This window comes from Salminus brasiliensis, chromosome 6 (assembly GCF_030463535.1).
Source record: "Salminus brasiliensis chromosome 6, fSalBra1.hap2, whole genome shotgun sequence".
Lineage (NCBI taxonomy): Eukaryota > Metazoa > Chordata > Actinopteri > Characiformes > Bryconidae > Salminus > Salminus brasiliensis.
In genome coordinates this window covers 18,101,418-18,127,209 of record NC_132883.1, presented here as the reverse complement: position 1 = coordinate 18,127,209, position 25,792 = coordinate 18,101,418, and the positions used below count along the sequence as shown (strand labels likewise).

At 41.5% G+C, this 25,792-nt stretch overlaps 3 protein-coding genes across 4 annotated transcripts; all 3 read right to left on the bottom strand.

The window, feature by feature from the left end:
• Window positions 1–1,080: 1,080 nt before the first annotated feature.
• LOC140557456 (coiled-coil domain-containing protein 112) lies at window positions 1,081–6,409 on the bottom strand. Of its 2 annotated transcripts, XM_072681898.1 has the most exons (10): window positions 6,019–6,409; window positions 5,490–5,756; window positions 5,253–5,374; window positions 5,019–5,108; window positions 4,836–4,911; window positions 3,878–4,268; window positions 2,238–2,651; window positions 2,049–2,144; window positions 1,819–1,937; window positions 1,081–1,709 (listed from the first exon to the last, which is right to left on the bottom strand). In XM_072681898.1, exons 2-10 carry the CDS (start codon window positions 5,564–5,566, stop codon window positions 1,679–1,681), a joined length of 1,416 nt encoding a protein of 471 aa, XP_072537999.1. In that variant the 5' UTR covers window positions 5,567–5,756; window positions 6,019–6,409; the 3' UTR covers window positions 1,081–1,678. The 2 variants fall into 2 exon arrangements, with proteins under 2 accessions (XP_072537999.1, XP_072538000.1); XM_072681899.1 differs by lacking the exon at window positions 6,019–6,409 and having other exon boundaries at window positions 5,253–5,399; window positions 5,490–5,539.
• A 6,583-nt stretch (window positions 6,410–12,992) lies between these two features.
• fem1c (fem-1 homolog c) lies at window positions 12,993–17,432 on the bottom strand. The gene is made up of 3 exons (XM_072681897.1): window positions 16,940–17,432; window positions 15,684–16,251; window positions 12,993–15,449 (listed from the first exon to the last, which is right to left on the bottom strand). The coding sequence occupies exons 2-3, from the start codon at window positions 16,225–16,227 to the stop codon at window positions 14,140–14,142; spliced, it is 1,854 nt and encodes a 617-aa protein (XP_072537998.1). The 5' UTR covers window positions 16,228–16,251; window positions 16,940–17,432; the 3' UTR covers window positions 12,993–14,139.
• Window positions 17,433–18,550: 1,118 nt separating this feature from the next.
• On the bottom strand, window positions 18,551–22,618 carry tmed7 (transmembrane p24 trafficking protein 7). The gene is made up of 4 exons (XM_072680966.1): window positions 22,565–22,618; window positions 22,014–22,220; window positions 21,023–21,268; window positions 18,551–20,737 (listed from the first exon to the last, which is right to left on the bottom strand). The coding sequence occupies exons 2-4, from the start codon at window positions 22,170–22,172 to the stop codon at window positions 20,501–20,503; spliced, it is 642 nt and encodes a 213-aa protein (XP_072537067.1). The 5' UTR covers window positions 22,173–22,220; window positions 22,565–22,618; the 3' UTR covers window positions 18,551–20,500.
• Between the last annotated feature and the right edge of the window lie 3,174 nt (window positions 22,619–25,792).

Here is a 25,792-nt window from a genome sequence, read left to right as displayed (position 1 = left end):
TGAGCAGAATTTTAAAAAGTAGTCAAATTTGACTTGAGTCAATGGATCCAGTTACTTCCCACTTCTGTACATAGATTACGTGCCATGCCTGTTTCCATCACTTTTCATCACTCACATGAACACGTAAAGGAGTGATTTTCAAGTGATCTTTAGTAAAGGGAAAAAACACAGAACTATTTTTGTTTAGAGCATAGGCTAAATATCTGTCACTTCCTCATAAGCATTTACATATTCAAGAGGTTTCTGAGAATAAACACTAAAATGAAAGCAACCCCCCTTTGATTGGCTGTCTCTTCATAACCTGACCTTTCACAGCAGAAGCATTGCGCTGTCCGAGCATTAAAAATAGAATTCTCTCTGAGAAATCACTTTCTCAGTCAATACAACCTCTCTCATTTGCCAGTAATGAGTTGTCAAAATCAAGGTCATGACACCACACACTGAGCCCAAGAACGCAAGTTTCGTCTGCTAGGAAAAACTACAGGAAGTATGTCTAAGCTTTTTAAAAGGTCGATGCAAAGGCCACAGATTCACCGGCGTGTAATACATTATTGATTCCTTTTTCATCACAGAAATATATGCTCGGTGCTCTGCAATACAAAACCACTCTTCAGACTGGCTTTAGAGCTACAGTCAGCCTAAAACCTATTTTATAGATCCAAAAATGACTTAATTACTTATTTTGCTAGAAATGTAGCATCTCTAACTGTAATTCATACCTTTAAAAGACTTAAAGTGACTTGGTGACCTTGGTGTTTCGGTCAGTAGTTTTGCCAAAGGAAGAGAACAGTGCTCCAAATTCAAAGCTAGAGTTGCAATAACTAAGAAGTTGAAAGCATGGCCTGGAAACAAGCCCAACTTCATACTAAGAAAAAACTACTGTTACTTTATTAGTAAGTAAAGTAAAAGCACAGGTGAGCTCAAAAAACACTGAAATTACAGCAATGGTTACAAATTTGAAGAACATTAACTAACCACATACAGCCATTTTCTTCTTTTCCCAACATGAAATGAATGATACAGGTCATGTAAAGTACTGGACAACAAACTGATGAAGAGTTGTTGTATGTAGGCGTTTTATTTATTTATTTATTTTACAATTTCCTCAATTTTGTCATCCAAAAATGTAAAAATAAACTCCTGTTAATACAGAATATATATATATATATATATATATATATATATATATATATATATATATATATAAAACGCATTATATAATTAACTTAAGGCACTTGTTTAGTATAGATACTGTGTAATGTGTAGAATTCTAAGCACTGGATTCACTAGTAAAGTTAGTAAAATCTTAGACTTGTCTCACTCTCATCTAAACTTGATCACAGCTAGTCATCTTGGACTCGAAAAAGGTGGTCTAGACTGTAGCCCTAGCAGATGTCAGCCCTAACATTTTTTTCCCTTATGAACTGCAAGGGCAACTTTTACAGGCATCTTCAAAAAGAGTATTTATTCTATGAGTGCTCACTTTAACATACTGAACACTGAAAATCACAGTGTTAAAAACACACATTGTCATTATAAAAACTAAAATGGCAAAAAAAAATGTGTAAAAAATGTTAAAAGCGAATAAAAGCGAATTTATTTTTTACATGATTATACATTTACACAAACACATATGGCTTAAGCTTGTCTGGATCTTCTGTGAAGGTTGAAAACAATCTCAAAGGTCCTGTCTCCAGGTTGGTACTGCCCTGTAGAAGAGGAATTAAGCCAATGAACTTACTACTCCTAGTTTTTATAAGTAAAAACATGGTCCAGCAATAATTAGGACTTTTATTATGTAAACCGTCAAATGCATACCTATGAAACATCTGATATACAGGTCCGCCCCCTGTTGGACCAATCTCTTTGGTATGTTCTTCCCATCCTTTGGTTGGTTTCCAGAGTCTTGAAGGGTCTCTGCTAATGTTGCTTTCGACCTGCAGAGATTTCATCCAGATTAAAACCCCAAAACATGAGGTATTACTACAGAAAGCTGTACAATTTCCTACACTAGTTCTCCTCATTGATTCATAAGGCCTTTATATCACCTTCTCTTTTAGCTTAGCCTGCTTCTTCAGCCTGTCCGCCTCTTCCTCCTCTTTGGCCTGTTTCTCCTGCAGTTTCGTCTCTAACTTGTGTAGATCCTTTAATGGTAAAAAAAGAAGCAGTTACCACTCTACTCAAAAAATGAAGTAGAAAGGAAACATCTACAGCAATTCTTTACATTTTGGACTCACTCTATCTTGAAAGCGTCTGATGCCTTCAGCAGCCAGTCTCTTCCTCTCGTCCATCTCTGCTCTCTCCTGCTCCTCCTTCTCCAGAAGCTGCAGCTCCTCTTCTTCTTTCTTCTGCCTGATGTGAGCCTCTATAGTCAGCTTGACCTCTAGCTGCCTCCGCCTCTCCTCTTTCAGTCGTTTCCTCTGAAGGATCTCCTCTCTGAGCCTCTGCTCCTCCTGCTGTTCCTCTTGCTGCTTGCGCTGGTTCTTCCAGGCCTCCAAGCGCACGGCCGCCTCTTTGCGCTGCCCCTCTAGTTTAAGGCGCTGGGCCTCCACAGCCGCAGCTTCGCGCTTTTTCCTCTCTGCCTCTTCCTCATGGTCCTGCAGGCGGGCTTCCTTTGCTCTTTCCCTTTTGGCTCTCCATTTCTGGATGGCCTGCCAGAAGAACAACAGCCTGCTTGATACGGTCAGCAACACCGATATCAGAGCAGATCTGAGCATATCTGAATGAATTCATGGTCTCTGTATGTGGCAATGCCTGGAGTTGGACAAGAATGTCACTGAGCAGATCACATCTATATCACAGACCAGAAAGTCTATACCTCAAACAAGCCTCTGTAGTGAGTGGCATTAGCTTTAGCTCAGATGTGTACTATGCTTGTTCTAAATGGTTATTAGAAAATAAATATGAATTTGTAGCCAATATACATTTAAAGCTATGTTCATCATCCAATGGCAGTTCTTCATCGAGGCTATTTAACACCATTGTTCGCTATATAAAGCCTCTCTCATCTGACATTGGTCTATTTAAACCCATTGTGGAAAGACACTCCACATTAAGAGCTCCTTCTGACCCGAGAGAATAGAGGAAGCAACTCTACATGCATGTTAGAGTAACTTCAAATACGACAATATTTAACACATGGTGAAATGACCATTGTAAACAAAACATACACCACATGTACAAAGGTTGGTGGACATCCCTTCTAAGGAATGTCTTCACCTACTTCTGTATATGTATATGTATATGAATATGTATATGCAAATGCACACACACACACAGCTTGTCTAGTCCATGTTGAGAAGTACTGCCAATAGAATAGGACTCTCTAGAGGAGATAAACATGAACCTACTGGTGTCATGACTAATGCCTAAAGTGTGGGCTAGAGAGGTATAAAGCCCCCCAGCATTGAGCTGTGGAGCAGTGAAACTGTGTGCTCTGGAATGATGGTTGGTGCTCCATCCAGTACTTTTGGGATGAGTTGGGGAGGTGATCATCTAACATCCTGACCTCACTAACACTCTGGTCGCTAAATGCAATCACAGCAATGCAAAATCTAGTAGCAGCACGCCACCCCTGGACAGTGGAGACAGTTACTTTTAAAAAGCAGATAAACTCTTTTTAATAGCGATGATTTCAGAAGAAACAATGAATGAACAGGTGTCTCAATGCTTTCAGGTCAGAGTGTCACACAGAGTGAAAATAGAGTGATTGCCATTACAGTCATTTGGAGCCTAACGTTTCTCAGCTAAATTTGGTTGGTTTGACCAACTTCACTGCAATTTAGACTAAATATAACGGGATCAAGAGAAAAAAAACTTGACTGGGACATCCTTACACTATAAGTAATTCCAACAAGGGTCGGAAACACATTCTCACCTCTCTCTTCTTTTCCTGGAGATGGCAGAGCTCTAGATACCAGTCCTCATGCAGTCGTATGTCCTCCGTAGTCTTGCCTGGTAAATAAAACCTAACCTCTTTCCTGTATGAGGGTTTTCCATGATGCTTGGTCCACACTTTCAGGAAACTCTGGTGGTCATATTGGTCCCAGCCGCCCAGCTTCCCGCCAGTCTGATGTAGGAATGTTTCCAGGGCTGTCACCTCTATAGGAAGCTCCTCTTTCCCTTTTTTGTCCATGCACAGCCTTGCCTTGGAAGTTATGGGAAACTCACTGTCTTTCTTTGCAGATAACGACCAAGCGTCAATCTTCTTCTCAAAGGCACATATCTCCTGCCAACAAATCCTTTCCTCTTTTAAAAGCTCCTCAAAGCTGCAAAGTTGAGAAAATTAAATGGACTTTTTCTCAAAGGACAATGATTTTTGCATTTACTTTTTAATTACACAATTTATCTTATGACCAGAAGTGTTTCAAAGTGTCCATACCCTGTCTGTCATATCTGTCATCATTTTTTAAACATTTGCACGAGTTTACATACAAAAACAGACATAATACAGACATAAGATAATTAAATTTTAAATGAACATTACCTAACCTCTATTTGTTGTTTTTTGATACAGTGCCTTTAAAGTCCCTTTCAGACAGCCAGCAAAGCAAAACGACTGTGTGACGTGTTTGTTTTTATAGTCACGTTTTCAGTATATCACAAAAATAATTAGTAACAGTATCTCAAGTATTTTAAGGGACATTAAACCTGATATATGCAAATAATCTGTTCTGATTTTCTGCCTAACCACAAAATCACGTCTGAAACAGACGGGGTTAACTGCTGTGGGGTGAACAGACAGATAGGCATATGTAATAACATTGGTACCATATTAATATACGACATATAGAAGGAACATTTGGTTGATATCAACTCTTTAAATGTAATCATACCTTTGATGGTGTTCTTCTCTAAAAGTGGTGACAGACCTTTCAATCTCACTCATGACGTCTTTTAATTTTTCTATCACTGGCATTTAACACATACAGTCGTTAGTTTTTATTGCAAGAACAGGAAAAGCCCACATCTTTTGGTTATTCATTTTTGAAAATAGGCACCATTTTATGTCTACTTACAATCAGGAGAAGGCTTCACATCACTCAGCTGCCCCTGGAACCTGTAGACACCATTTCTGATTTTTTGCAGTTGCTGCTGAACCCTTATTACTGGTACAGAAGAACAGTACACAATAAAGAAAATGATCAAAATCAAAAATCAAAACTAAATAATTGGGCATTTTCTACACGGTACAAATGCTACCTTAATGTAAACATATATCAAAAACAGCCTGAATTCATTTTACAACTTACTTTCAGTCTTGAGTTCACTGTTAAGTTTGTTTTCAAGCTCCTCCAAGCAGCAGAAACACTCTTTAAGGCTGTTCTTTCTGCTGGAGTTATTCCACTTCCTTTCTTTTTCATGTTTATCAGCTCTGCACAGAGATATATGCATATACTCTACATAAGTAAAAAAAAAAATCAACATTCTCAACATTGAATCTTCTGACTTTTTTGTATTTCTGGTTTATGGTTGTCATAGTCACTCACAGTTTTCTCAGATGTTCTGCTTTTCTGAGGAATTCGGCTGTTTTTGCCACAGTGATTCTTTCCTCTGAGCTGTGCATTTTGTCAGATTTGTGACTACAGTATTCTTGATATAGACCCTAATTTTCCAACATGTTTGCTATATTAAAAAAGGCAGACACATGTTTTCTCTCATGTCCTCAACTAAAGGTCAATAGAGCTGCGTCTCTTGGGGTCTGAAGTGAAAGGTGGTCGATGATGAAGTTAGTTAGATAACGTACTTCTGAAACACTGAAAGACAAGTCTGTTGTTTAGTACAGTCTGTACAGGCGGGGTCTTCATTAAAAGCAATGATTATAGCTACATAGAAACATATCGATCAAAAGAACCACTTGTAGCATTTCTTAGTGGAAAACCTTCTGGATATTGTTCTAGCTATATAACTAACTAGACATTTTGATTTAAATGCTTTTATATAGTGCTAGCACCAAAACAATTCCACTAGTTATGCTAGCCTAGCTACGAGTTTAAGACCACAGGTATCATCACATACCTGATATTTGAGATCACGGGTGTTAAATATCTGCCCTGTTCAGCATCTAGTTACTAAAATATTTAGCTAGGACATTTTTACTTTAGAAAAGTAGCTAGCTAGCTAAGTGTAAACAGTAACTTATGCTAAGTGCCGTTCCGATCGTATTCAGGCTGGCTAGCTGGTCAGGAGACCTGTAGCGGCTCATTAGCCGTTAGCTAGCGCTAGCCTACTCGGCTAAAACGTGAGCTGTCTACCACTACACTAACTTCTTCTAGTACCCATAGATTTCCTGTAGTCTTTCCACAAGTAGTCTTTTCATGTAGATATTATTTTTAATAATTCCTATGAGCGAGAAAATAGCGAGCGAGCTAAGTCGAACTAGAAACACGCCTGTGTTTGTGTGTTGGAAACTGCCGTTGCTATGGTAACCAGCTTGGGTTTTGAACACTGAACTTTATTTAGCGCGACGCCGCGCGCTGCCGTCAGTTCTGCCACAGCACCGATGCCGACAAGTCAGCTGTGGTTACCGCGATGTGGTCCAGTTATTAGACATTATTATTGACCCCCTCAAAACAATGTACTGTGACAGAAACCTGACGTGTTTTTTTTCGTGTTCAGTGACACACATGCAGGGGGTCGTGTCTGCAGGGAATGTATGAGTTTGTTGGTCAAGTTCTGTCTCATGAGAATTTGTAGAACCTCATGGCCTTCAAGCAATGCTAACGACGCGATGTAGCTAACAAACTAATCAGACAGCTGAGAATAGAAGCAGAGCTATTACTGTGAAAAGATTTGGGATAGCCTATCCCCTTGATGCGAAGACATAATTATCTTTGCAACCAAAATAGAAACGGGTCCTGTGGGCACAGAAAAATAGTTTGCAATTCCCTGCGCCTGGGCATGTGAGGGGAAGGCGTGAGCGATGGAGGCAGCATGTGCTACGATTAAAGAGACGACACGCACTGAATGTTTTTGACTTATTTTCAGACCTTTTCTGTATTTATTTACTTACTTGTTTACTAATTTTGCAAACAGAAGGTAGCCTATATTAATTCCATCATGGCTCGGGGACCCGTGTTCCTCACACACCGCACTAGCTACATAGTACATACTACCTTACTTTATGATAAAATAGTAGAGATACTATACCGAGTTGTTAATAATATTTAATAAATATTAATATTTATAAGTTAATAAACTTCCGGAAATTGACACTGTTGATATTTATTGGCTTGTGTGCCAATTATGAATATTTATTAACATTCCGCGAGGAGAAATAGTCCCGTCCTGTGTGATGGCGGGTGTTGTTAGGTTGCAGGTGAATGAATGAAGGTGGAGGGATACACAAAGCGATTTTGGACAATGCAGCTAACGAAGCTAACGTTAGCAATAATGCTGGATACTGAAGACCTAATAAAAAAAATCCTAAGCTTGCTGTTCATTATTATAGGCCTTCATTGCGAAATCGCTCCTGGCGAGTTTTTGTCTGTGCCGTTGCTCCACAGGTCTTTTGTTTTTATGGCTGCAGGTGCGGCCAGTAACAGCGCGTTCTGCTGACGCCCTGCTGCCCCTCCCTGAGTGAAACCTAAGCACGCTCCGTCTCGACATGTGACAGGCCCGTAGCTGGAGAGAGACGGGCCCCGGGGATCTGGCACATCATGGCTGTGTGAATCTAGGGTAAGACTGAAAGTGATCCCAAAGTGCATTTCAGTGTGTGTGCGTGCCTAGAGACTTGGTGTGCCCCAACCTCTGCCTGAGGTCACTCTAACCACAGGCAGGGGTGAGTCAAAACAAGCCTTGAGATCAGGCAGTGAGAGAGGTTTGGCATCTGTCTCACACTGGAGTCATGTTACACAGGTCGGTGACTGTCGCTTTAGGAGTCTTGCCCAAGGACTGGCGTATCTTGCCCTGGCCAGGGAGTTGAAGGCTAGTCTACCACTGGAACTGCGGCATTATTCACTACACTACACAAAAGAATCACATCGGTTGGCGGTAGCCAACTCTCAGTGATTTAACGTCAATAGCAAGACGATGAAACACACTGTATAACACCATCGCACAGCAATTCAACAGAATCCAACTTCTTCATTTAGCCTAGTGTGAACACACTCACACTAGTGAATAGGGTAGTGAGCTAAAAGGCACTTCAGCTGTGGATGCAAGTCAAGGGGGAGCAAACCAGCACCCTACCAGTCTCAAGCCCACTATTCTAACCTTTAGGCCTAAGCTTATGTATGTGTTTATAGACAGTGTATGCCATATATTGGCATCTTTACATGTCCCTTCACTGAAATGCTTTCAAATCTGAATGTTGCTATACATATTTTATGAAAGTGATGGTAATAAACCATATCCAGATCGACAATCTTAACGTAAACGAAAAATCCAGCTCAAGACCAGCTTTTGCTGGTAGCTGGTTTTCACATGGCCTAACCTAAGCTGGTTGAAAAGCTGGTCATCCAGGCCAAAACATACCCTATGCTGAAGAGCTAGCTGGTTAACCAGCTCTTGAACAGCATAGTGTGTTTTATTTTGGTCAATCCGCATGATTAAGCTAGGTCATACTGGTTGTCCAGGTCAGGTTGATCATGCTTGTAGAAGCTCGTAAACCATCAAACTCAACAAAAACATGCCATACGCTGGTCAAGAGCTAAGCTGTTCAACCATCTTTACCAGCTTGAGGTGGAGGCTGTTTTTTTTTTTTTTTTTAGCAGGGTCACATGTGCTTACATGTGCAAGCCTGTTACCAACATATGTTCATTGATAACTAAGCCCTTATTAATAAGTAGTATAACTGGACGCTACTAAGTCTCCGCTGATGTTCATAAATCAAGCTGATGCACTAAACAGAACGCATGGTCAGACCGTGGCAGTTTAAAAACAAGTAATTACGAGTCAGGGGGAAATATGGTCTAACCAATACAGTGAGTGACTTGAGGTTGTCTGCACTCTGTTTGCTAGCTTGTCAGACAGTATTAAACAAAGTTTACGACCCTTGATATCCAAATATTATGATTTAAAGTGCTTGACGATTATTAAAGATTAATGTATGTGTACATAAAGTACAAAGGGCTGTTATGTCCAGCAGCAGTGATCTGTGTGTGTGTAAGCCTGAGTCACATGCACAGTCGGTTCCTGGAAGGGTATTTGTGCAGAAATCAAATGTCTAAGCAAACAATGTTCCAGGTAAAACCATGTACATCTGCACAGGACCAGATAAAATTACTGTGGATATTTTATATAGGTTTTGGTCAGAATTTCTTGAATCTTATTTTAGGTAGCTACCTACTATTTATCCCAGATAACATGGGAAGCATTTTTTGCACAAGCATTTGCACTAATAACTTTACTACCTCACTGGACTCTATTTATCGCACATTGCACAACTTGCACACTACCGTCATTATTTATTATCCTCTGTCTGTACTGTGTTGTGTTGTCTGTCCGCACTTGTTTGTTTGTGTTGCACTTGTGTTTTGTATGCACTGTCTATGTTGCACCATGGTCCTGGAGGAACGTTGTTTCGTTTCACTGTGTACTCTGTATGTAGTTGAAATGACAATAAACCCACTTGACTTGACTTGACTTGACTTGACTATTAATGAGGATTTCAGTTTAAGACCTTAGAAAATAAAGTGTTTATGGAATCCTGTTAAAGATTTCCCTCTTAAAACCAGCTCTGTCAAACATATAGGTCACATGCTCATATGTGCAAGAGGTTATTCATGTTTTGGTTGTGTCAGTGAAATTCAAGTCTCGCTAATGGCACACGTTTTGCTCGCCACATCTTACCTTGCAGAATTTCCACATAGGTCAGTAACCTTTCACTGCTACCCCATACCAGGCAAACGGCATCTGGAAGACTTTCTCCCTGGATATGTCCCAAGAAGCCATCCTGGATTCTGGTGTTATGGGAGTTCTAGAAGTCGTAAGAGCAAGAAGAGCAAGAACACTTGAAAGGTTTCTTAGTAGTTTGTTGTTGGTTGTTGTGGCCTCAGCCTCAGCTGTTTGCTTGAATGTGCATTTCCATATTATGTTCATGTCTTTGTATGTTCTTTTACTACAGTACCCAGCAAGCAATACGTAAACACACCATACAACCATTGAGATTCCCCTGACGAAGGACGAAATGAGCCCACTGTGTCAGACACATAGTAAAAGCATAGTCACCATCACATGTCTGCCCAAACACCTGCAGTTTTTCCTTCATGACGCATCACCAAACTGGGTGTTTACAACTGCAAAAATCCCGCTTGTGACTATTAGGACACCACAGTGGGATGCAATTAGGTACTCATTATAATGGCATTTCTGCAGAAAGCCTTTCGGTTTCTGAAAAGTCTCTTAAACATGAGCACTGAAGAGTACTGTATGGGCAATGAAATACAGAAGTGTTCCTTCTCAGATCATTTTCCCCAGAAAGGTACCTGAAGGCCATATAAACATAACTGTAGTCTAGGTTGAGAGAAACAAGAAGCCTCATTATTCAAATATTCACAATGTCTTTATACCAATTCCCATTGGCTGAAAGGCAGGACTGCATAAAGTATTTCCACAGGGAATAGTTCTGATTGCAACCCCCTGCTAAAGATAGCAGGGCCACAGCTAGTGCTGCTGGTCTTTTCTGTAGTTTGATGTTCTCCCAGTCTCCGTCTTTGCAAGGGTGGTTTCTAGAAAATCCCCTCCTCTGTGGTTGATAGAGCTTTGCTATTTTACACTAACTCACCGTCTACTACCTTTCATTTATAAAAAACAACAACTGAGTAGCAGTATTGCCTTGTGACCACATTGTATTACATTTTGTATGGCCTTCTGAAATCCGGGTTATGTGTATAAAAGGGCTGCGATACTCATATGGTTCAACTGATGCTCTGTGAATTCATAATTTATGAATTCTAAAGACTGAAATGGAGTCAAATGAATAAAAATAACAATCCTGCTTTTATATTCAAAGAAGCTTCAGTCAAGTTCTGCATACCATCTTGGAAGAAAAGCCTGTCAACAGCAGGCTTAAAAAAGACTTGTTAAACCACATTACTTTGTTCCACTACTTCCCATTCAAACAGGTTGGTTTTTAGCTTTATTAAAAATCAGCATCCAAATGTTACCACCAAAGGTGCATATTTTTGATCGAGTAAGTCAGAGAGGTTGGATTTCAGTGGTTACATGTTGGGCCATCTTTTTGTTTTACACTGTGTACAGAAACACTGAGACCATGTTGCTTCTACAGACTCGGCTATTCCAGTAAAGAGACGCCTGTTGCTTTTAAATTGGGTTTTAGGTGAAACATGACACGTCGCTGTTCCAGCATTCATATTCTATCTTCCAGCACGGCTTTGCTGGGCAATGTAACGTAGAGTAATGTACACCACTGCATAAATCCCAGTGGTTAAGTGCCCTTGCCAGGCTATAGAAAGTGAACCTCTCTCATATCCCAAGCAAACAGCTGCTTGCCTGCGTCACTGACCACAAGTTATCTCGAATGCTAACAGGCAGAACGGCAGCCTATAGCTTATGTGACAACAAAACCCAGGCAATGTTTATATTTTTAACATTACAATAAAAAAAAAAGTATGTATGTTTATAACAGTGAAAATACCCCTGGTCTCTCTATAAAGGGAATTTCAGTTGATCTTCTTTAAAGTTAGGTTCGACAGACATTTTTCCATATCTGGAAACCTGAGGCCTCGTCAACGAATGCAAACACAATTGTGAGCGGTTATACAGTCCCTGCTGGAGCATGGATTTATTTGGGTAGACGAGAGATACAGCATTACTACATGCAGCCTTATAAATATCTGTTGTTTTCACAGTTGACTTGGGCAGGTTGGACGGGTGATGCCGTGGGGGTGGGGGGGATTTCTGGCAGCTTGTGGGGCTAAACTGTCAGTGCAGTCCAATACGATTATCCCCACCTTAACATTCTGCCTGTCTGAGGTCCACATGTGCCGGGTATCAAGTTCATTGCGCTCACCCCGCTGCCCTCTCCTTTTAAAGGATAGCACACAGGCTCTCTTACGTAAAGGGTCAGGCTGTTAAGAAGGGCCATAGGGGAAAAAAAAAACACACAGCCATGCCATCAAGATCGCATCTGATAAAACAATACCACCAGTCATTACAGCACATTTCTGCTGTTAAGAGAACCGCATGTGCTTGAGAACTGCAGTGCGGTTGAGTAGCATGGCACGCATGGGGCGCGTGTTAGTAAATGTGATGGCCATTAAACGGTAATAAAATTCTAATGGGCCATGCATCATAATACAGGAGCGATAACGTCTAGACTCTGCACCTGACATTAAAGACAGTTTCGCAGGCTACGATCCATCACCTGAGAAAGCGCTTGTGCGTGCCTGCATGTAGGACACATTTGCAGTGGGGCTATTCAAGGTTATTTAAAGACGCCACAGAAGTAGGTTGAGCGTCACATGTCGAAAATAAATTTAAAATAGGAAAGAAAAGAGAAGGGCCGACAGAATAGAGGCTAGACTTTACCCACTGGTGATTCACAAGAGGGTGTGCCCACATAACAATACTACAAAAGGCCCTTAAAAAGCACATGGCAAGTGTTGTGATTTGGCAAACAAGTCTAACTTGTTACATTTTGATATCTCACATGATTTTGGGAAACGCATGTACTGGAAGCTACAGTATAGCTTAAATTATGCCACTTGTTATATGTATATCTGGTGATAAAAGAGCCAAAAGAAAAGAAAAGAAAGAAAGGAAATAAAACAAGGAAATAAAACACCCGGTCTGGTTCAAAGTCTAAGGGTTGGACCGGCTCGTAAGTGTTGCAATGTAAACGTAATGTGCACATGCCATCGTGACTCAGCCTTGTACCTTTAATGACTGCGCAAATACTTTGCGTTACAAGGAAATGTGGAAAGTGACGTGAGCTTGGAAATCACCTGGCTTAAAATTATACAGCAATCTCAGAGCAGATCTCCAATGAATGCCCACTGCTCCTCTGGCATGAAACACAATAATAATGCTTAAAAGAGAAGTGCAACAGAGGTTTATTGTTAAATATGCTCTGAGGACAACATGACAAGCCGTTGTAAAAGGAATTTTCAAACGCCACTGCAATAAAGTGCAATTTCTCTGGTAGCTAGTAATGTACATTTGTTTCTTTTGCTTGTGAAATGTGCTCTCAAGTATGAAAAGCCCTTGTTTTCAAAATGCACAACTGTAGCCGGAATAAAACATGAGCGCAGAACTCCACTACAAAAAAGGTACACCCTCAAATTACAAATGTTAACAGGAGTAAGAAGTTCCAGTAAAGCAGATCCATGGATCCCGGCCTCGGTTAGACACAGAAGACTACAATAACTTAACTACATGCTGTGCATTAAGAAGATGGAACCAACCTTTGTCTCAAATTTATAGCTTGCCTTAAAACCATGGAGCTCAAAGGTCCTCGCAAATGAGCTTTGAAAAATGTCCAGGCTTTATAGCTCAATACATGATCACTCAAGAAATCCTCAATCGCTCCTGCTCTCTTGCTGCAGGTTTACTTACTGAGTTGCATGTGAAGTTAAGGAAGATTTAAGAAGGGGGGAGGAGTGGAGAGGATGACAAACGTAAAATAAAACAGGCAGTTACAAAACAGTGGCACAGTCCAGTAACACAGAACAGTCGCAAGATCATAGGCTGTGCATAGGAGAAATAAAGCACTTATGGTATTTGCAACCATTAATCACATCATAAAGCTTCTTTATGCTTGAAGGGAGTAATGAGTGCATTCCATTCCACTCTACAAAAAAATAAAAATAAATGCAATGAGGGCATAACCAGGAATTTTAGAAAACAGCAGTATTAGAACAGTATTGTGTCCAGATACCAGCAGGAAAATGAAGATCAAATCAGACAGGTCCCACCACCTTTGCATTGAGGAGGGAAATACAAAGCAGAAGGATCAGGCAGAAATGCAAAAGACTTAGACAGCAAGAAATAAGCATCTGAGGGTTAGGATCTGTTAAAAATATTAGGCATGCCCACAGAACAGAATCAATCTATGATCAATGTCTGTGCTAGACTTCTTATTCTGTACAAACAGCACACGAAGAGCATGGAGGTACTTAAAACGTGTTGTTGACTCCAAGACGTTTTCCCATCAAACTCTGTAGTTCCTCTCAGTCACTATCTGTGTAGCAGCACAAATGCCTCCAGCTTCTCTGGGATATTTCCCCTGTATGTGAGATCGTACTTTATGATGGCCCGGGCAGCCAAACACTGTAGTGTAGTGTGATTTATAGGCTGGATCAGGTTCTTGGCCATCTCCTTCTCATCTAGCAAGTCGCAGGCAGTCTGTTTGAAGGAGTTGGTGCTGTCAAAGTGCGTTCCGCATGCAATCAACAGGTTCATGATGTCAGGGTGGTTGTTGGAGGCGGCTACATGCAGAGGGCTGTTGTTATCCTCGTCTCGACAGTTCACGTCAGCACCGCACTCCAACAGAATAGAGGTCACCTGGAAAGAGGGGAACTTGCAGACCGGGTAGCGCCCCACGCACGTAGTATTCCTATCTACCGCAAGGTGCAGGGGGCTGTAACCGTTCTTACCACATGGCTGCAGCTTGAGGAACTTGTAGATGGTTTCTTTCTTGAAGTGATCCTGCTCCACGGTACATGGGACCTTTTCCAGCAGGCAGATGAGGTGCAGGATGATGGAAAGTGCCTTACTAAGCTGAGTGGGGTCGGGTCCCGGGTGGGGCTGTTTCATAGCTCGCTCAATCTCCAGCACGCTCTTGCTGAGGATGCCCATGAGGTCGTCGAAAGAGACGGACGTTCCCAGCAGGCCTTTCGCTCGGTCCTGAAGCATGAAGGAGAAGAGCTCAGCAAACGAGAGCAGGCTGCTAGCAGTCATGGGACTAAGGGGGTCCAAGTTGTTCTGCTGCATGTCCAGAGCATACTTCCACAAATTGATGCACTTCTCAAAATTCCCTGAATCCGCGTAAACGGCTCCCCTGTAGCGAATGTAATATGATGTGTCTGGGTGTGAAGGGCCGAGGATACGTTCTCGAATAAGTAGAGCCTGCATCCTCATCTCGTCGGGATCCGAAATCAAACTGTCCAGCTCCTCAATGGTACCAACCTCCTTGGCATAATCATATGCCATTATAAGTTGCTTAGGTTCGGCTTTTACTAGGACGTTGCTGGCGTCGCTGTATCGCATGTCCATTGCTCTCTTCCAGTATTTTAGAGCTCCTAGAAGATCCCTCTTTTTGTCAACAAAAGTAGCACCTAGCAATTCCAGAGCATTAATCCGTTCGATTTTGTTTGTTTGAGGGTGCTGTGTGAGGAAATCTACTATGTTTGTGTGCCCAGTGACACTGGCCGAGAGAAGCGGGGTCATTCCGTAACCGTCCTTCTCCATCGTGGCGCCATACTTCAGAAGCATTTTCATGATCTCCAAGCTTCCGGATTCAGCACAATCATGTAAGGCAGTGTTACCTACAGAATACAAAGACAGGCTGGTAAAATGAGACATTACCGTACAGCAAACTCAAACACAATCAAACAGAAAGTTCAACTGAAGTAAATTACTATGGTCAAATCAGTCAATCTTAAAAAGGGGGAGGGAAAGAATGAGAAAGAAAGAGAAAGACTGATACCACTGAAAAACCTACAGCAAAATCTTCATTCCCTTCCGATACCAAGCATAAACAGCCTGCTGTTTGCCCTTACCTTTGACACTTTTCCTATTAACATCAGCACCCTTTTCCAGCAGAAACTGAGCGATCTCCTTGTGGCCCTTATAACAAGAAATCATGAGGCATGTGTGGCCGTGTCGATTGGCCACCTCCAAGTCCGCTTTGTGCTCCACCAAGTACCTGACGATATCAAGGTGGCCGTCAAAGCAGGCTGCCCTCAGAGGGGTAGAGTTTGTTAGTGTGGTATTGTTTACAGAGGCACCGTGTCCCAGCAAAGACTGCACAACTTTCAAATGTCCGGCTGCCGAAGCGGCCCACAGCGGAGGGGCTCCTTCAATAGTCTCGCCGTCAAAATTGACAGAGCCTCCAACCTCAACAGGTGCACAACAGCATTCCAGGAGGTACTCTACCAAATCGAGATGCCCATATCGCGAAGCCATCAGCAGCGGTGTGGCCCCATTGGTCTTTTCAGACATCAACTTGGTAACTTCTCTGTCATTCTTATTCTCCAAAAGCTTCTGCAGTAGCTTGAGCTTGCCGTCCCTGGCTGCGTTGAACACTGCAGTTTTTAAATCCATTGCATTTGGTTGCTTGCCTTCTTCCTAAATGAACACAAAGAAAGTTACAGTAAGTGGATTTTCTCTACCCAAACATCTACAGGTTTCTCTTTAAAATGTGTTACCTACATGGACATTATTTAAGGAGAGCTAGCTAGCAAGTAAGTAAGCAGACTCCAGACCTTGACGTGAAGGTATCTAGCTAGCTAATTTGTGAACATGTCTGTCGTGGGCAATCACGACCTCAGCGTTACAGTGATACAGGGCAAGTTAGCCAAACAGCTAGGAGCCGCTAGCCTCAGGACTTTGTATAGCTAGCTACACCAGCGGTTTATGATAATGACAAATAAATCCAAACATCACTTTCCTTTCCTGGACGTACTTCTGTCATTTCCTAATCTGTACCCAACTGTAACTAGCTGACTGAAGGAGCTAACGGACTTAACAGTAACCTCAAACACAATGTGACTGGTTAGCCAACACTGGCTAAGCTGCTTAGCTAGCTAGCTAGCTGTGCCTGTTTTGCTTTTAAGGCCGACCCAAAAATAGCAGAACACCACTAACAAAACCCAGGAGCTATCTACACCAGTTCAAACGTCCTAGCTACGTTCATTCTAGCGCCACAGAAAACGGTATCTAACAACCGAGAAGTGTAACGGCTTTCCTCCACTTGCTAACATTAGCTAGGTATTAAACGGCTCAAACTGGCCGACTGGTAACGTTAGCTACCTACCTTTTTGTCGTCGGGTCCTCGACGTCGCTCGCAGCTAAATCCGCTTCTCGGTTTTCACACCTCACTTGACTAACGTTACCACAATCATGACGAGACGAAGACGCAGAAACCCACGACCGCTGTCGAAACGCTGTTCATGACCAAAGGCGTCGTGAAATTTCATAGAAAAAGGAAAGAAATCCTCCTGCTGGATTTTCTCCACGGCTCTGCTGTCCACCCCCGCTTCTCCTGCTTCCTGCTGCCAACTGGTCGGCCAGCTGAAGCGCGATCGAGCTGAGCGAGCTCACGGCGCTATCGTTGAACAGGAGTACAGCTCTCACTCTCTCTCTTCTCTTCGGCTTCGTTTATAGAGTCCAAACAGCTCCGCGACTATGATTATTCTGCCTTAGCTTAGTGTCCTGACTCGACACTCATTTTAATTCCCACTACGGTGAACGCAGTGTGTTCTGCCATCTGCGCTGGCTCGTCGGTAGCTTCTCTGTTAAAGCGGAGTCTCTCCCGCCCCGTTTGATACCGACACCAGGCTGAGCCAATCAGAAGGGGCTCCCTCGGCGCAATGCCTACGTGAACGTAAACACCGGGCTGGGGAAGTCACGACGATTACATTAAGAAGGGGTGCAGCTTCACGGCTGGAAAACCTCAGTTATGAAAGTTAGCTACTAAAATGTAATTAAGTTATGAAAGACTGCATATGAAGTTATACTAAGCATAAACCTCAGGTAGAAGCAAATAAGACTGATAATGTCTAATCTTTACCTTGGCAGTTATCTAGCTAAATAATGAGGGGTCCCGACATACCGTGGAGACTGTTAGCACGATCGTTTCACTGAAAAAAAAAAAAATCGGCATAACCAAAACCCCAAATAAAAGTTCATAAAAGGTCTTGGCGGATTTTATTCACGCTCTCAAAACGAGCTACATCCAGACGACTAGCCCTGCGAAACTAACGCTACCACGCGGTAAAGCGCAAAGGCCACTTCGGGAGAATTAGCTAGCTAGGTGTTTCTCAAGCAAGGACGCTAAACTTAGGGAATCTCTGGATCTTACCATCTCCTCTCCAACACAGACTGTAGCTAACTACCCTTTAGAAAGGGCCACTTTTCTACAGGTCAACTGGCCAAACCCCAGGCAGCGAGCGGGTGCTGGGCTAAAAGCTAGCTAGCTTGCTAACGGCAGCCGACCAGCTACCGCCTCTTCAGCCAGCTCTAACCGCACTTGCCGAGGACACCGAGAGGACAGCAGCTCCATCCGGTAAGACTCAGGAATAACTGCAAATAATAGGAGCTCAAACTAATTCTGAGGCTAAGTAAAGTTTAAATAGGCATTTGCCCCAAAGTGCTTCAATATTTAAACATCAATGAACACAAATTATACTTATATAAATAATAGGAATAATAAAGGAATATTAATAACTTTATAAATATTGTTTAACTTATATATTTATTAATTACTTGTAATTATTAGAGCAGGTAATAGTAGAAGGTAATGTCTTAGAAATGAGGCGTCTTGTCAGACACCGTTTTTTCACTGGTGAATTCTGACCCCTAGCGGTCAGGTATAGAATCAGCTCATGCAGGACAAAAAGCATTGAAGGAGACCAAGAAATGAGGGTAATGTGGAGCTCAACTTTTATTGTTTATGTACACTAGAAATCACTCACTGTCATACCACAAAGTGGCTGTTGATGTAAAGAAGCAGACAAGGGCTCTCATTTATACGTTTTGAATAGATTTGTGTACAATTAGATTCACAGAAATAAACCAGTGTACAATTAAACTGTGAAGAAAACCATGAAGACTCCAGAAAAACATAATGTGAAGCTGTTGTATGAAAAAGCAACTATGAGCATATACTACTGCAACTAACACAATCAGCAATATGTAGTTTACCACTTAACCCACACTTAGCCAAATCATTTGTGTTGCCTAAAACCGAGATTACACCCTTTTTGTGCCTAGTTTATATTTTTAGCCCAAATATTGATCCCACAAGCTGTAGGTGTTCATCACTGATCAAACCAATTGACCAGTTGCTTACCAGAATTAGTTTCACTTACATTCTCATGTTTGTTGGATTATAAAAATAATGACTACTGCCAGAATGAAAGACTCCTCTAGAGTGGAGGTAGCTCTGCTGCAGTCCTAAGCCTTCCTTACATTCATGTTTCGCCATAAGGAGACTACTGTGAAATCTGTTGTATGAGCTTCCTTTCAGCATATGGGCTGTAGTGTTTGACACATTCTGGCAGCAGCTTATACATTTTTGAGTCAAATGAAACTCACAGTATCACAGACGGCTGATCGTTTGCTGTATGAAATGTATTTAACTTTGCTTTTATCCAATGACTCTACTCACTAAAATCCAGTGCTTCTGACATCCTTTTGTGTACTGTTGCTGAGAAGCTCCATACTCTGCAATGGTGATGGAGCCCAAATGGGGCTAGACTCTGCAGTCTCCAAGAACGACCAATCTTCCGCTGGCGGTCATCTGATGTACCTTATTAAAGTTCTCAAGAATGCCTGCATGCCAAAAGCAAGGTATGTTTAATTGGGATTACAGCTGAACTCTGCTGGAACATGGTTCCTTGGGAGCAAAAGACCAGAGATAGAACCAGAGACAACTGTTGTCTTGTCTGCAGTCAGGTGCCTGAAAAGAGAGTAGTCTTCTGCAAAGATTTTAAGATCCTACACACAGTCATTGCTCTTTAACTGAATAGTAAACCTTTTGGAGTGTCTTTGCATGTTCAGTGAAGGTTGGCTTTTGGAGAAAACACACCACAATCAAACAAATGAGAAAATGTTGAAAATGAAAGACAATCTCTGGCTACCTACTAGTTTTTGATTGCTACACAACTAGGACTATTGAGCTTTTAAAAATGCCTGTTTTCAATATTTTGCTTTGTAAATATAGAGATTAAGTCAACCTACACCATGAATGTCTTTTAAGAATGTAACAGCTGAGCACCAGCAAGCAGATGACAAAAAAAAAAAAAAAAAAAAAAAAAAGGAGTACATGTGCCTACACCAAGGTAACACATGGGTGTGATTTAACACAGCAAAACCAAAACATGAGAAGACATAAGAAAAATTACCTTCTTTTCATGGAACTGAAAGTCCCGATATTCTTCTTTCTGAACAAAGTTGTTTTTTTTATTACAACATGCCTAATACTGTGAAATCCCACCACTGTTGTGTGATTAAGCACCGTGCACCATCAGCAGTTTACAATTTTTGAAAAGCTAAGTGTGTGTTAAGTAGATCTCCAATTCCCCAATAGAACAGAACATACCTTGACTGTTTGCTTACAGTGTAAAAAAATTAAACACACACTAACTTATAATAAATTAAGACGTTTACTTCTTAGCATTGAGAATATCACTTGGCGGATATCAAACCTAAATCCATACGCAGGGCTAAAAGATGCGAGGCCAAACAAGAACATCTTTAAATAATCGTACAGAGTATGGAGTTCTAAAATAGTGAATGAACCAGGACAACTGCGGCTGCCTTTAGTCCCATGTGTGTAAAGAGAGTGACTGAAATCAAGGGTGACCTAGGGCCGTTAGGATCCCACACGAGTCGTGGTGGTTTTCTTGTCTGAAAAGAAGCTCCTCAGCAGAACGACTTGGCTAATACTGACCACCAGCAGGATGAAGGCCTCGCCGATGGACCAGAAAGCCACTCTGGTGTTGAGGTCCTCTGCTCTGCTGCGGCCCTGGGCCTCCCGCAGACGGAAGTGCGTCTGATAGTCGATCACTGATTTCAGGGCCTCATGGATGGAGACGCATGCAGATTCCATCTGAGACAGGGTGCAGAGGTGCAGATACAAGGAACAGGGACGTTTTCAGCAAAGTACACAGAAAATAACCATTAAACACACACATACTAGAGCTTACTAGAACAAAGTGCACAAAAATCAAGAGATTATGAAGAGACATGCATTCTGACTAATTAAGTACTGCGTTGCCTTTTTTTTTTTTTTTTTTTTAATAAATCTTCCTCTGATGAGCTATTCAATTCTGCCAACTCGCACACTCCAGCACATCCTTAAAAGGAATACTATGAGATCTGTAAAAAAACATACCTGAGTGAGAGCAGTCACTCTGTTTTCATTGGGGAAGAGTGGAGGGTCTTCTCCAACTTGGAAGTCAAAGTAGACAGTCTTGTGGGTAAAGGTGGAGAATTCATTGCTGAAACAGAACTTGTAGGTGCCATTTTTGCCAGCTGTGAAAGTGAAGCTGTCATACTGCTTCTTCATCTCTTTGTAGAGAACTGTTCCGTCCGGATCCTCCAGGCGACAGTCAACATCATAGTGGCCCCCAGTCACGACCTAAACGAAATATATATATTTATTTTTCATTTCATTAAGGCAACACTCCTGGGATTCTCCTGTTTTTTTACCATTTAATAAGTTTACTATAGACAATAATTTTATTGTTTTTTTGATGCAGATGCCCATTTTATTTTTAAAAATGTGTTCAACCGGCTTTCTGCACAATTCTACATGGAAGAAAAACGGACGTCGAAGTTGTCTGGTGGTAATAATCTGTGGTAACTAACCATATGTTACAGTATCAGACAGATGTCTCAACATCTCTAGTTTTCCTTAAAATTTCTTAAGAAGAAACTGTGTTGCTTATATTTCCGACATGCCACCTAGATTAAAGATTTTGCTGTTACTGGTACACCACATGTCAAAGAAATATACACAAACCCTTAAGTAAACTTAGCTACTTTAGGGTGTGAGATATGCACTCCATGCCATGGCAGGCATCAGCTACAGGGCCATAAAGCCCCCAGCATAGGCCTGTGGCTGTGTTTGGCGTCTGTGAACTAATCGCTCCCTGACCTCACTAATGCTCTTGTGACTAAACACCACCAAATCCTTACAGCAGTGTTATCAGAAATGCAGTGGCAGGTGTTTCTGCAGCAGATGAGCTACCAACTAACGTCCGGACATGCAGCGTCTGAGCAAACACTGCAACAAGAGCCACGTCTCATTGCAGGCCTATTTCAAAGCGGTAAAACGAGTCTGACCGACAATCAGGCTGCACTGTACAGACAACTTCACCAACCTGGAACTCGAGGGTGCACTTCGTCCCTATTGTAATGTCCTCGTAGAAACACTGCTTGGCGTTGTCGGGCAGCTCGAAGGTGAGCTCGGAGCCCCAAACCCAGCCGCACAGCAGCACCTGCAGCAACAGCCTCCCAGTACAGCCCCGGAGCCACTCCATCTCAGCCAACTGCACAGTGAGGAAGGAGCAGGGTCTACAAACCTACAGCTGCAGAACATCACAGGACACAACAAAGAGAAAGAATGATCACTCTAGAAATAATGAAGTTCAGCAGTGAGTCGAGTGTGTGTAAAAACCCGTCCTCGGTTCAGTGAAGTAATCAACGTTAGCGACACACAGCTCAGCTAGCAGCAACATTAGCTAGCTATCGCTAGCACCCCACAAATGGACGAAGATAAACGACAGCTCTACGACACGGCAAGGCGGTCGTGTACAACAGCTCTTACATCGACGGGCATATTTATTCCAAACTGGTCGTTTTAAAAGTTAAAAGGTGTTAGATTTTTACCTTAAAACGTATAAAAGAGTATCAACAATGAAGCTACACTCACCCCGAGATCTACTACCCGGATGAAGGAAGTGCACCGGTGGCGATGACATAGCACGTTCAGACGTAATGACGTTGCCACGTAGGTCTTTGCTAACGAAGTGGCCTAGAATGGGGTGCTGTGTGCGTGTCTGTTTAAGCCAGCAAAATGTAACGTTACACGAGAGTAAAATAAAAAGTCATTTTAACAGTAACAGTAGTGATAATGGTCACCACGAAGCTTTTCGATGCATTAACACAGTTGAAGCAGTTATATCGGAAAATAGTTCAGTGTTTTGGGGATTTGGGCTCCTGGCTCCACGCTGCCACCTAGTGTTCAGTTTAATTTCCTACAACGACTGTTTCTGATTATCATATTTCCGTTAAAGATTATCCATACAAATGCATCTTAATCATCATGCAAATATCAAAACCTCTTTCTCGAGGGGAAACTCTTGAGTGTGGCGCTGTCTCACACACTTTTACACACTCTGGGTAAGTGGGCGTCTGACGAAGTGCATTGTTATAGATATATGTATTTTTAAAACATGTCACATATGACAAATAAAAATGATAAACATGTTTTGTGCTCTCCAGTATCATCATGGGAATAAAAAAAAAAGTTAAACCTGGGGTTTCAATGACGTAACGAATCTTCGTTGACTGTTATCCCCTAACTCGAGCGTCTGGAGTTCACTGTGTCGACTCTGCTTCGATGCTCTGTTGTCGAGCATAACTTTTCTAGTCGTCAGTGTGAAGGAGAAAGAAGGAGTGTAGTCACAGATGACATACAAAAAACCCCAACAAAACCCAGTTGTAGCACATCTTTGATAAACAAGATTACAAGCACTGCTGTGGTTTCTCACTTCACTCATAAGTGAGTCATATTCTCACTTGAGTCATATCTAAGGAAGGAGATGATTCTTTTTTTTTATAAAGTGTGACAGTTACCTAGACGATGAAACAGATATTACAGTGCATCAGAAGAATGATGGCTTCCAAAGTAACACATCGATCAGCCATAACATTAAAACCGGTGAACTGATTGTCTACAGTGGCACCTGCCAAGGGGTGGGAAATATGACTTTTCACAGAAAGTAAACTTTTTGATTTGAAGTTGATATGATGGCTAGATGGCCAGATCAGAGCATCTCCAAAAAGGCAGGTTGTCAGTACATATCAAAAGTGGTCCAAGAAGGGACAACCGATCATATTGCAACAGTCATGGGCATCCAATGGTCACTGATGCAGTTCATTGAGGTCCCACCTCACAACTAACAGGACTTAAGAGATCTGCTGTTAGCAACTTAGTTCCAGATACCATAGGACACCTTCAAAGCCCTTCAGATGCCTCAGCGGGTCAGAGCGGTTTTAGTGGCACTAGATGGTTTTTAAGTTATGGCATATTGGTGTATATGTTTGGTGTATATGTATCCCATGTCTTGGTATCTTCATAACTGTTGCAGTGAAAAGTTGGTGGATTTATGTTTCACATGTATTTTTCCAGTTTTTAGTGTCACGTATTTAAAGAAAATATAGAAATAATAGACTGGGCTTAAATGGACCCCATATACAGTTATTGCCAACTAACAACTGGGTTTATTCTTTCATTACTCTGTGACTGAATGTACTGCACTCACATTTAGAGAAACAGCCACTGCCTGATCTGGAGGGTGTGACAGATTCAGAGATAGCAGCAGCAGCACTGCGATGTTAAAAACCCTACAGCAGTTTTTTATTTATATTTTTTTCCTGGTATAAATCGGGGGGTTGAGTCTGAGTGAGTCACTGTGTCCACAACTGTCCCCATAAGCAGCTTCTTTGAAGAAGACCAATGTTCGAATTTATGCGACGCACAGAATGGTCACACCTAACTATATGTTCAAAATCACTCTCTACCTCCTCAAATTCTTTCCCTACAGTAGTCCTGTACATAGGGATCTGATTTTTTGTACATGTAGGAAACAGTGAATAGAATAGTTTCACCTTTGTACTGTATTTAGGTCTGTATTGGCCGATATGCTAGCTCTAGAGATTTGACATCAAATTTGTTGGCGCCCACTGCGGGACTGGGGTAATCATGCTAGTGTTTTAGGGTTTCTATTTTTTTATCATTTTTTTTCTTGATAACATACTTACAGGAACATGTAAATTAGACTCAATTAGAAAAAAGTAACATTAGGCAATAAAATGCCATCTCTATGCTGTATATGTATTTAAAAATACATGACATTACTCCTGATGTTAATATGCTTGCTTATTATATGTTACTATTGACACATAAAGCAGTAAACCTTTGTTACAATACATTAATTCTTAATCTTCTAATTTCATGTATAAATTTAATGTAGGCAGCTGTTTACCTGCGTTGGTCCCCTTCCCCTACAGTATTATCAGACCAAATCGGTTCCCCAGGGAATGAGAAGCATATCTGAATGTTGAGTGCCACAGTCGAAAAGGTAATAATTTCAACCTCAAACTAAAGAAAATATTTTGGTACAAACATTACACTAACAGATAAAGATATGTTGTGTATGGCCTGACTAGGGGCTTCTGGGGCTTTTTCTCCTTATTAGGATGAGGGAACAGTATTGTTGACCACAAGGGTGCAGCATCTACCTACTATCTCAATAAGCCACGTAACGTCCAGACATAATCACTGCACAGGCACAGATTGAGGCAGTATAGGTCAAAATGAAAGTTTTTTTTAATCATATTTGATTTTTTATAAGAGATACTTATTATGTATAGTATTATGAGTCAACTGCTGCGTATACTTTTTCTGTACAAGTACAAGTAGACTACAAGTATTAAAAGAAGACTTGAAGATTGACTTAAAAACTTGACCTTTTCTGAAAACTCTAAAAAATGTAGTGTTATGCTAAATGTTTAAACCATCTGGTATAAATACATCTATTAGCTGTTGATTTGGCTAGGGGTGTTTAATCAGCTGTTGTTCTGTAGAGTGTTGTTTTAGCTTTAAACCCTCTATTAGCACCCCATGTTTAGCATGTGAATCCTAACATCCAGGGATGATAAAGGTTACTATGTTAATGAGCAATCAGGTATAATATGTAGCTGGCAGGGTTATGCTCTTCATCTGTGAAGTTTGCTTTGCATAAACTGCTTACGTTCTATGATAATTATCTGTGGAAACATTCCAGGTTGGCAGACATAGTTGTCTCATTTTTTTGGGTTTATTTAGTCTTCCAACTGTTGTGCTTCAGATGATATGCTGCACTATGTGAAAGGA

What these genes read in the sequence shown, in the direction of transcription:
- LOC140557456 (XM_072681898.1), bottom strand. Translation starts at nt 5,566, where the DNA reads ATGCACAGCTCAGAGGAAAGAATCACTGTGGCAAAAACAGCCGAATTC. An exon ending in AGGCTAAGCTAAAAGAGAAG is followed by an intron (nt 1,938 to 2,048) that starts GTGATATAAAGG and finishes AAATCTCTGCAG; the next exon opens with GTCGAAAGCAACATTAGCAG. An exon ending in GTATATCAGATGTTTCATAG is followed by an intron (nt 1,710 to 1,818) that starts GTATGCATTTGA and finishes CCTCTTCTACAG; the next exon opens with GGCAGTACCAACCTGGAGAC.
- fem1c (XM_072681897.1), bottom strand. Translation starts at nt 16,227, where the DNA reads ATGGATTTAAAAACTGCAGTGTTCAACGCAGCCAGGGACGGCAAGCTC. An exon ending in TAATAGGAAAAGTGTCAAAG is followed by an intron (nt 15,450 to 15,683) that starts GTAAGGGCAAAC and finishes TGTATTCTGTAG; the next exon opens with GTAACACTGCCTTACATGAT.
- tmed7 (XM_072680966.1), bottom strand. Translation starts at nt 22,172, where the DNA reads ATGGAGTGGCTCCGGGGCTGTACTGGGAGGCTGTTGCTGCAGGTGCTG. An exon ending in AGTGCACCCTCGAGTTCCAG is followed by an intron (nt 21,269 to 22,013) that starts GTTGGTGAAGTT and finishes TATTTCGTTTAG; the next exon opens with GTCGTGACTGGGGGCCACTA. An exon ending in GAGTGACTGCTCTCACTCAG is followed by an intron (nt 20,738 to 21,022) that starts GTATGTTTTTTT and finishes ACCCTGTCTCAG; the next exon opens with ATGGAATCTGCATGCGTCTC.